This window comes from Pocillopora verrucosa, chromosome 7, assembly GCF_036669915.1.
Source record: "Pocillopora verrucosa isolate sample1 chromosome 7, ASM3666991v2, whole genome shotgun sequence".
In the NCBI taxonomy this organism is placed as follows: domain Eukaryota; kingdom Metazoa; phylum Cnidaria; class Anthozoa; order Scleractinia; family Pocilloporidae; genus Pocillopora; species Pocillopora verrucosa.
The window spans coordinates 25390630-25401876 of NC_089318.1; the positions used below are offsets into that span (position 1 = coordinate 25390630).

The 11247-nt window shown below is 39.6% G+C and overlaps 1 protein-coding gene across 1 annotated transcript; it reads left to right on the forward strand.

Moving 5' to 3' along the window:
* The first annotated feature begins 1113 nt into the window (after nt 1-1113).
* Nucleotides 1114-3580, forward strand: LOC136282713 (protein kinase C delta type-like). Its single transcript, XM_066170442.1, has 5 exons — nt 1114-1234; nt 1644-1751; nt 2347-2484; nt 2592-2651; nt 3527-3580. Exons 1-5 carry the CDS (start codon nt 1154-1156, stop codon nt 3545-3547), a joined length of 408 nt encoding a protein of 135 aa, XP_066026539.1. The 5' UTR covers nt 1114-1153; the 3' UTR covers nt 3548-3580.
* The last annotated feature ends 7667 nt before the right edge of the window (nt 3581-11247 follow it).

An 11247-nucleotide genomic window follows, 5' to 3' on the forward strand; every position in this document is an offset into this window, starting at 1 on the left:
GTATGTTTGTGGCATAACGTACTCTGGAATGTCTCATTCTGAAGAAAGATTTGTTTTTTCCCCGGTGTTTTGGAACCCTTTATAAAACAACACAGACGAACTTGATAACCATAACAGTAACAACAGAGAAAATGACAACAACAACGATAACAATAACACTGACGACAAGAATAACAGGAACTAGAGGGATTATGGGAATGATAAAGAGAAATGTTTGAAAAATAACGCAGCCAGTATGCACCCATTTCTTTCCGATTGCTACAAGGATACAAAAAAATTTTCTCGTTCATTCCGGCTTAATTCCAATGTCGACTAACTTACCTTCCCTGTCTAACCAGCTTTCTTGATGCAAATTGGCTGAAACATAATGCACCACTAGCGGTCGAGAAAAAGAAAAAAAAACTTGTTTTTTGAAATCGAGGAGCCACAATTGACATGAGCGGTATGGGATTGGAATCGAGAAAGAACGGGTAGAAGATTTTCCATTGTAACAGAAAAATTGATGCAAATCTGTTTTGCCCTGTAATGTACACTAAAAATGAGTGAAAGAAGTTTTTGCCAACTTATTTCATCAGAGATCTAAAACCGGAAAATATTCTGGTAACCTCAAATGGCCACCTGAAGCTGTCAGACTTCGGTCTGAGCGAATTTGTCGGCTTTGCAGTCACTGGAGTATGTGGAACTTATCCATATATGGCGCCTGAGGTATAAGGCTTGTAGCAGATTACCCTGAAAAGTCTTTGTTCAAATCGCTACTGTTTTTTTCTCACTAATTATTTATCTTCTCTATAGGTTTTTAAGAAAGTTCTTCTTTCTTCTCCTCCTTCTCTGAGGGTAAAATGTATTCCTATAATCTTCCGCTATGGTCAATCTTAAATCAAGGCATTGTCAAACGAGACCCAACAATTTTCTCGACAATAAAGGGGTGGGTAACCTCTCTGCTTGTCATGAGAATCTGAAAAATTACGATAAAAAACATTTTTTATGCCTCTCCGCCCTCAGTTTCGGACAACAAATAAAGTAGAAAGACCCCCCTACTACACGATCCTGACCGCGCCCTTGTTAATACACTGATGTTTCAACCAAGCTCACGCAGTTGAATTTGTTAATACACTTTTTGCAATGCCAATAAACTCCACTTAATCTGTTACAGATGATCATGGGAGAGTCTTATACTTACTCTGTGGACTGGTGGTCCTTTGGCGTGACTTTATTCCTGATGCTGACCGGCAAGGTTTGTACAAATAATATTGCAACAACTCACAAATTGCAAATATGTTTACATTTGTACACAATAACTCGCCCTTCGGAAGGACACAAATGCTTATGAATCAAACTTTTGACAATGAAGTAATCATTAATTGCCATTACCTTTCGTCCCGTGGGAATAGGACACCCGCCTATGGCAAACGTGGTAAGGGGAGACTCCACCCGAAAAGGGGATCTGTTTTAGTCTTCAGATATCCCAAAGGTCACAGAACAAATTACATCAAAGGGACAATCAAAGAGTTTGGAAATATTTTACCACCGAGAGATTTGGAAGACAATTAAACTTCCACTCTGATATAAATCATCAGCCCATTTCAATAGTTTAGAAAGACGTTGAGTGATAAATTAAATATTTTCATTTTTCTGCTTATCAGCTACCATTTTATGGTAAAGACAAGAGACAACTTTTCGAAAACATCGTATACACAACGCCTGATATCCCCAATTGGCTTGGGAGAGAGACCAGAGATTGCCTTTTCAAGGTCAGCCAACGAAATCCAAAGTTATTCGATTTAAGTAAATAACTTTCTTCTAAGACAAGTGAGGATGTCCTCTTTTGTTTTAAATGATACCGATTTTCTCAAAACTATCATACATAACCTCTGACAATTGATCTCCTTCTGCCCCACTGCAAAATTAAGTTTGATTAAAAACATTGGCATTTAACATGCACGGGGGAATCATAGAATTGCTTCGGTAAATTTGACGCAAAAATCACCAAGATTCCGGTTCAAGAGGAACTACAAGAAATTTACAGATCAATATTTTCAAATTTTTCAAGCTGTAACTGACACCCTGAGGTGTGTACTCAACAAAATTTAAAATAAACGTTATGAACGAACCAAAATTAACTGAAACCAAAATAAAAAATTAGATCATTGAGGTTTGCGGATCACAAACTTTTGCGATGAACTAGAAGGACCCAATGTAATTTGCACAACAAGTTTAAACAACTCTTTTTAAAGTATTTCTAAATTAATATTTTTGGCAAACACTGTAGAGGAAATAGTGCACTTCATTTTTTAAGTCAGGTATTTCAATTTTAACGAAACAAATCTTTTATTTCTGTATAAGCAGCTTCTCCAAAAATGCCCGGATGTGAGGCTTGGCGTTGACAATTTTCAATACCATCCGTTCTTCAGCTGTCTTCAGTCTTCAGAACCTCTCGCAATTGCATGTGGTCCATCCGCGGTAAATACGACAGCAGAGAATGAGGTATGCTGATATCAGAGTCGATAGATCCAAAGTCAGTCCATTTGACTGTAAGGGTTTCATGGCAGACAGTGCTTCCTGAAAATTGCATCTTCTCTACTTCTTTGTAGATTAACTACATCTCTGGATTTTCATCTTTACTGTCAGACGATGCAAATATCATCATTGCGGTAAGTGTAAAATTCTCTTATTAAAAGATAAAACAAAAATATATTCAAAGCCGGGCCCCTTTTTTTACCTCTTTGGAAACGATTTAAATGAAAATTTTAAATTAAATTTTTAGCCTTAATAATTGTTTCTCTGCTCAACTTGACTCAACTTGACGCCACAAGTGTTACAAAAAAAACTTTTCGACAAAGCTTCAAAAGAAAAATAGATAAGGTAATAAGCACCGATGAAAATATCAAACGAAAACAAATGAGAACCAAAAGTAAAGTGATAAATTTTACGGGTCAGAAGCGCGGAAAAACAACGATGATCAAGTCACATGCAATAACTTTAAGTATTTAATTTGATTGGTTGAGAAAGTAGGGCAAGTTTCCTTGGCAACAAACCTTGTGCAACTTTGAACTGCCGATCACCACTTTGAATTAGAAGTGGTAAATATCCAGTTTAAAGTGGCTATTGCCAATTTAAAGTCGCGATCGCCAGTTCCAAAAAATGTGTCTATAGCAAAGCTCTAAATAAGCATTGTATTGTTCGGTTGCGAAAGTGGCCACCTACTCTTTTCCCTGGCTTACACGCTCTGCCCACCGACGAACATCTAAAAACAAAAAAACTAACAATGACAAGTCTACTATTCACCATAAGACAATATGCTACAAATACAAACGAACCGAAACAAACATACGCCACGTTCTACAGAAATACCATACAACATGCGTACCAAAGTTTACATAGAACTTCAACGTCGAGCTGTGGTTGGAATATTTGCCTTTAAGTTATTTCACACACTCATAGTTCATCAACCCATCCAATAACTCATTTGTTTATCTCGTTATTAAATCAATACGTTTTTCGAATTTGTCTTTTTATCATGTTCTAGGATGACGCTCTTTCAAATTAATTACCACTGAGTTTGGGGGTTTTTCAAACCTATGTCAAAAAAGATGTGAACTTATCAATGTAAGTGAAAAGCAATTTTATTGAAACAAATGCATCTTCACTGGTTCTGTATGGATGCAAAAATAGTCTTATATCGCACATAAACCGACCTGTTTTCCAATGAGTAGCTCAAGTGTTTCACCTCTCACACCCTAACTGAGTCAGTTTGTATATTTTCCACATCGTTCTCTATAAGTTTCCTATTGCACTGGCAAGGAAAATTTTTAATGAAAATCAACTGACTGAGTGCAGCTTGTTGTGAAATCACACGCGTGATTTCAAAATTGAACGAGCGACGACTGATGAATGAGTGAAATACGAATGAAATAATCATAATGTTCGTAACAAAAACTGCATTGATTATTGAGCTTTAGCTTTAGCTTGTGGTAACTCATAGAAAGTTTTTTTTCTTCTTTTCAGATGTTCAACTGAACTTAATAAAAGATACTTTCGATCGAACTTATCAATATGTGTGTCTTGTTTGTTTGTCACACTAATAACTATCCATTACGTGAGATTCTCCTTCTCCAATCAAAACTTATGGCAAATAACAACTCCCTGGAGAAACTTTAAAAACAGGGAGCCTTGGAACGTAGAGTAGAATCAAGTTGCTGCTAATAACAGGGACTTCTTCTTATCCAGCGTGTGTCAAGCTGCCGATCAGTTGAGACAAGCAAATAGTGGGCAGGCGAAATTGGCGAAAGTATAACAACATTTTTCCCTGAAAACAGCTACGCGTCTTGCTTGAAGTGCTTGAGAACGAGTTGTGTGCCATGAATCAACGGTTATTGCGCGTAATGGCTAACGTAAAATTAGACTTCTCTTCGTTCAAGCGTTTTCTTGCGAGAATTCATAGACTAGAAAATAAATATTTGTCTCTGCGACAATGGTTGGAAAATAAGATGGCTACTTGCCACCGACCCCGCGACATACACTGTGGTCCAACAAGAAGAAACGACGAACTTAAATTCCACGAAAATCGAAAGCTTGTATTTGCCACCATGCAATTATTTTGCGCTCGCGAAAGTGGATTTCAGAGACTTTCAAACCCCTTTCGCAGACTCACTTGGGTAGGTAGGTCTGAGGGTTGATTCAAGTAAACGAGGATAAACTTGTTAGTATTAATTTCGGGCAAGTTTACCTTCTCACTCGAATGAACCCTAACTAATACAGGTTCCTAGCAAATCAACCCAAAAGAATGTTGGGACCTTAAACACTGAAATATTTGTTGTTGTTGTTGTTGTGATGGACAATTTTTACTGTTTGGTCTATTTCAGGTTCCGCTGGTTAAAGGTACCTTCAACTACAGTGCTTAGTATCTTCAAGCTTTGCTTAAATTTCTATGGAAATCTTGATACATGTATATGGCTGTAATAGCTTTATATAAACCTTAAGGCAAAAACCGATTCAGAAAAAAAACAATTGTAAAAACATTTTGGGAAAACGTTTTAAAGGTGTATCAACTTGAACGTAAATGTAACACCTAAAAACTTGTTTACAGATAACAACCTCGTTCATGTTAGATAAAGAAATGTGATAATGATTTCAAGACATCACTGATTAAAAAAAATTACTTTTAAGCTACTTCAAACAATTCATTAAAGATCAAAACAATGCAAAGTCTTTTTTCTTCGGCGTGTCCAAAATCCTAATAGCTCATAAGAGTATTTAAGACAAATAGAGAATCAACTTATAAAAAAAAAAAAATCCGTACGGGCTCTTGAAGGCTCTTTCGCTTCTCCTGCTCTCTTACAGAGGACTCTTACAGAGATTTTATAGGTAGCCTTGTGGTTTCAGTTCCAAATGTCAACGTTTGCAAGCAACTTTTTACTTCCTTGGGTTTCATATTTTCTATGATACAGCTCCAATTCTCACTGCCTTAACTGAAACGTAAAAAAGGCATAATTTAGAGAGAATCGTGGAGTTCACATAAAATTTTTCATTCGGCTTTACGACATGAAACGATAAACTACCCAACAATTATTATAGCAGAAATTTATGTTTTACTCCTATCAAATTATAGAAGAAAAAGTCTGTGTCCAATTAATTTTAAAGCATCTCAATTTCTTCAAGAAAAAAGAAACTCCTAAACTCTACACAGCAAGAGAACAACAAAAGCATTTATGATCAAATATATTTCTATAATTTGGATTTAAAGTTACTTTGCATTGCGTAAATGTTATGAAAAGAGTAATTACATGGGTCGGCAACTAATTGTTCTTGAAATCAAGTTTGACGTCGTCACTAATGAGTACAAATGGCGCCCAGTACTTCTCCTCCTTGAAGGTTTCAGAATCTCTCATACACTTCATGGCTTGATTGAGAGCTTCAGTTGCCTTCTTGCCTTTAACAAGTGCATCGCAGAAGAAACTCATGAACTCCAGGGTTCCCTCGTCACCTATCGTCCACAAGGCCACGACAGATCTAGCGCCAGCACCCAAGAATGTTCGGGCGATGCCGACCACACCTTCGGCAATAACCTCCCCACGAGCACTGTGACAACAGCTTAGAACAACCAGTCGCGCCCGCAGCCCAGCTTCCATGACATCTTTCATCGTTGGTCGATAGTCCTTCTCTTGAGGCTGAGGGGTTTCTCTTGTGGTGTTTGGTGCCAGGATAGCTTCACCAGTTTCCATTTTACCATGCACTGCAATATGTATTAAAGCCACTGCTAAAAGTCGTTTAACACTTGTTCTAATTTTCGTATCATTTACCATCAGCCGGGAACCATTTGTCGGACATAACCGCCGATGGTATTCTGAGATTGAAGCGGGCAAAAACGAGTTCGTGTCGCACTTATCGTCGTACTGTTCTTCAAGTACAAGTTTTCAATCCGCTGATATCTCGATAGGAACACCACAAGGGACTTCATCTTTGGCTGCTTCTACAAGTAAACATCCTACAGATGGTACCTCCGCAGAGAGCAGGGGTGACAAACCACGAAGTAAAACACCGCACTTTCCCAACAGCCCGTTCGTGAAGGAGTTCCCCGTCGATTGTCTTCCGGAGTTACCTACAGATCTGACGACGCTGATGGACGACAATTTCCTTCACTGCTGGAAATCTGGCGTTTGCCTTCGTCACCCATGGTTGTTCCTCCTGCTGCACTGCGTCGCCGACACTGGATCTGATCAACAGTTGATTCGAACGGAAGTAAGCCCTTGCCGTCAGGGTTGGAGGGTTTTGAGTTTCGCGGTGGACCACATCGACACGCTCATTCGCAAATGGTACCAAGAGTTACCGACGATGGATGGACAGCAACCCAAAGTCAGGCAGCTTGTTCCCTGTATGATGTGCGAAAGACTCGGCCTTGCAACCTCGTCATCATCATCGTAAACTTTATTAATGTGTCTTGAATATCTGGCCGACGGGGTTAAAAACTCCTCTACTAATAGGGGACACTTAATAAAGTTAATAACCTACTAAATATTTTCTATTGAACTATTAAAAAAAAGCCTGATAATATATTTAACAATATAATATAGTTAAAAAACATATTAACTATCAACTGATGGGATAAATGATTAAAAAATAAAGATTACGAATTATAAAGGATGCAATTAGAACGATTGTCGTCTTCTACCATTACGCTCAAATTAAATTTACGGATACGATTTTTAAAACTAAATAATGATGGGAGGGTTCTAAATTCGCTTGTTAGCTTATTCCACAACTTTGGTCCCAAGTAGGTGAGGGAATATTTGCCATATTTCTAGGTCCTAAATCTGAGGATGGCAAACTCCGCCACCCTTAAGTTGTAGGGTGAACAATGCGTGAGAAATAGCTCACACACTATGGTGTAGCAAAGTTTGTGTTTATATATACGGATAGTAATATCTTGTAGTCTTCTGTTCTGAAGCGTCGTTAGATCACTCTTGTCCAGTAATGCTTGGTAGCTCGATTGCTTATCTAGGAAAACTGCGCGTAGTGCTCTTTCTTGAATCCGTTCGAGCTTTCTTTTATCAGTATCACTACAGAAATGCCAAGTCAGGTGGCAATAGGTTAAGTAAGGCAATATGGTTGATTTACACAGAGTTAATTTAGCATTGGTAGGGATAAGTTTTTTAAGCCTCAACATTACGCCTACCTTTCGACTCGCCTTCTTACATATTTTACATTTTTTTACTTTACATATATTACATTTTAAGTCTCTTAATTTTTTAGCGCCTACTTATTTATATTCTTTCATTTCTCTTAGGCTCCCATCTAAATATAATTTAAGGAATTCTAGTGATAACCTTTTGCCTAGTTATCCGCGTTTTAAATCTATAGCTACACTAGGTGATCGTTCTTTTACCAGTGCCACACTGAAACTGTGGAATGCGTAACCATTTGACATAGGAAGCGCCAGCACAGTTAATATTTTTAAAGCCGAGCTAAAAACTCACCTTTTTCGTCATGCATTGTTAGCATATATAGTTGTTTTTATTATTGTGAGTTTACTTTTAATTGTAATTTTAGCTTTTTAACCTTTTTATTTTGTTTTTAATCTTGTCATGCGCATTTGAACATTTTATGGAATTTGCGCATTATTAATTTCCCATTATTATTATTATTATTATTTCATTAATGTGAGTGTTAAAATTCAATTGTTCGTCTATGGTAACTCCTAGCAAATTAAGACATTCAGAAGTTTCAATGGTGTTTCGTCGAAAGTGTAATCGAATCTTACTATCTGTACAGTTATGCTTTAAAGTCATAGTTTGATATTTGCTCAGGTTTCCTTTTAGCAGATTGCTGGCATTTTATTCGGAGGCCCTATTGGCATTCCTCATAAGATTGGTGTTAGCCATTTTCAGGTCCCCCGTTGTTTCATACATTTGATGGTCGATTTCATTTACAAGTTCAAGTTTACCGACTGTCAGCGTCAAAGTGCAAAGTCAGATTTAATCCGTTGTCCCAATCACCCGAGCTGGGAAGTTGATCTTCATAAGGTTGCGCTTGATATAATGTTTCATGACGTAGATCCTGACTTATTGTTGTCGCACGAAGGCGTTAAGTATAAGGACGCCGACTCGAGTATCCTCGGAAGTGGAGGCTTTGGAAAGGTATCTGTTTCTCCATTACATTGTACCGGTCTTTTTGTAACTGGTGTGAAATTTGCGTGTTAATGCAATTTATTATGGTTTCGGTGGAAAGAAAGTTTAAAATTTAGAATCGAACTGATGTGGATGGAGGTAAACTTATTATCTTCTGTCTTTTTTGCGAATTTATCGTGATAAGGGCGAACAGGAAGGTAACAAATGCTCTGCTACGAACTTTCCTTTTTCCCATGAAACTAAGCGTCCGTTCTAAGACCTCGAGCTATTTTTTTCTCCACTCATTCTCGGTTTGCTTTTATTTTGTTTTGTTTTTTTGCCGTTAGCTCCGCCCTGGCTCGCTAGTAGAAGACTCGTTGTTGATTTCCTCGCAGTTAAGAATTTTTTCGCAGTAAGAGACGGCCTTGATGAATTTTTCCATAGGGTTAGGGTTAGGCGACTACGAATGGTGTAACAGGCGTCTGCACCTGAAAGAGAGGCTATAAGGCCCCTTTATTGTATGGCAAGGTAGTCCTGAGCTGAATCCAAGCGTCCTGATTAGCTCTTACTTGGTCGGGATTTTGCCATACGGACCGTTTCCACGGAAACGATCATAAGCCATGCCTTTTTCGTCGCGAAAGCTGGGAAATTTAAAGTAAATAAGTTTGGCCCGAGTGCTATATAGTAAGCTACTTATTTACCTCGCTTGCTCGAGCTGCACTGGGGAATATTGGTCTTCGGTCAGTTTCGCACGGACCTCGTGCCAATATTCCTTAGTGGGACCCTCGCACTCGTTCAGTAAGAAGTTATTCCTCTATGGGTTTCTGGAAGCATGCCTAACAGACGGCAGTAGACTGCCATCAACCGGCCTTTAGTGAAACCCCCCAGGTAAGGATATACCTTCAAGCTCTCTCAGCAAGTATCGCAAGAAAAACTCAAACAGGAAATGTAAAACAAAGGCCAAAATTGTTGATATAGTCTTCTTATCTCTCAGGTCGTTCGCCGGGAATGCCGACGACAGGCAGTCGCCATCGAGTTCTACATTAAAAGTGATGAATCCGAACCCTTCAGGCATTACCGCGAGACGCGCAAGGAACTGAACAAGCTACGTCGTGTACGACAGCATCCTTTCCTTACCAACATCATCAGTGTGTCTTTGTGCCCCTTGTGCCTTCTGCTGGAACTAGCAGAACGCGGGGCTCTCACCGAGATCTTATCCAGCCCAAAGTTGCTTGATCGTATTGTCCTCTTTCAGACTGCATATCAAGTTGCAGACGCACTGAGATTCCTTCATGGCATAGATGTCATCTATAGAGACTTAAAACCGGAAAACGTCCATGTTTGGTCCTTGGAGGAACACGCTGATCTTCACGTCAAGCTCATTGATTTTTGCACGGGGAACTTCGCGACTTCGACTGGTTTGTTTATGCGCTGGATCTCCCGGTAACCATGCACCTGAGATGTTGGAATCAGCAAATAAAGAGGAATACACCTTTCAAGTAGACGTATATTCGTATGCGATCCTCCTTTACCGAATTATCACCCGCTTAATTCCGTTCATCGGACACGATTTAGGTGCAAAAATCAACGCGGCTGTAATTGCTGGAGAGTGTCCGCAGTGGAAACACGTTCCGGTAGCGACTTTCGGCTTTCCGACGCTTACCGAGCTTATGCTTTGATGCTGGTCGGGTAGGCCGACCAAGAGACCGACGACCGCTAAAATAACCGAGCAAGTCTGTCATCCCACGTTCCAGTGTTTGATAGCCAAGTAGCTTATCCCCTCAGTCTGTGCGTCATGCTTGTCTCGTGCAAGATTCCCTTGATCTGTGGTTAGCTTGTGATGACCACACATGCAACCGAATTTTTGTCTACGATGGTCGCACACTCAGCATGAAGTTTTCTTTCTCAATTGAAACCTATCAAGAGCAGCGTCTCTTGTTTCAGATCCAGTACATGCATATTATGGCACCTTTCGTTTTAATCGCTGCCCGTGGAGAGTTTGCCTTGGTCAACGCTTACTACACTTGGAGTGAGTCGCGTTACAAGTACGTGGCATCCATGAGATTCGACCAACAAGTTAGCTGCGTCGCATCAAACGATGAGTACGTGTATGTTGGACTTCACGAAAGAAATGTGCATTGTATCTTGGAAACAGATATGAAGAAGAGCTTCAGGAAACGTGCTTTTCACAGCTTCAATGTTGGACGCCACCGAATACTGGTACTCACAGCAGCACAGGATAAGCTGTCCACGAGCCGATTCATTTACAGATAATTAACGAAACCAGGCGAAATGGAGGCTTTCGACATCGACACCGTATGGTACGGTGGCCCTGAGGGACTGGAGAACAACCCACAAACGTAAATCTCCTTTCTAAAGGTTTCTCGTGACGAAAAAAGCGTTTTGTCTGTGTGCAGGTCCGTAATCAGCAAATGGGATTCAGAGAACAGGCAGAACCACTTCAGCGTTGATTGCACAGTGTTCTTAGGAGTCTCTCTGCGGAATCCGAGTCACACAAAGATCACGATGACGCAGTTGCGTGTATTACCTACGTGGAGCCCACCACCCATCTATTTGGGTGGGCATTGCGAATGGCCACATAATGATATTTGATCCGGAAACAGAACATCTACTCACTTGGTTT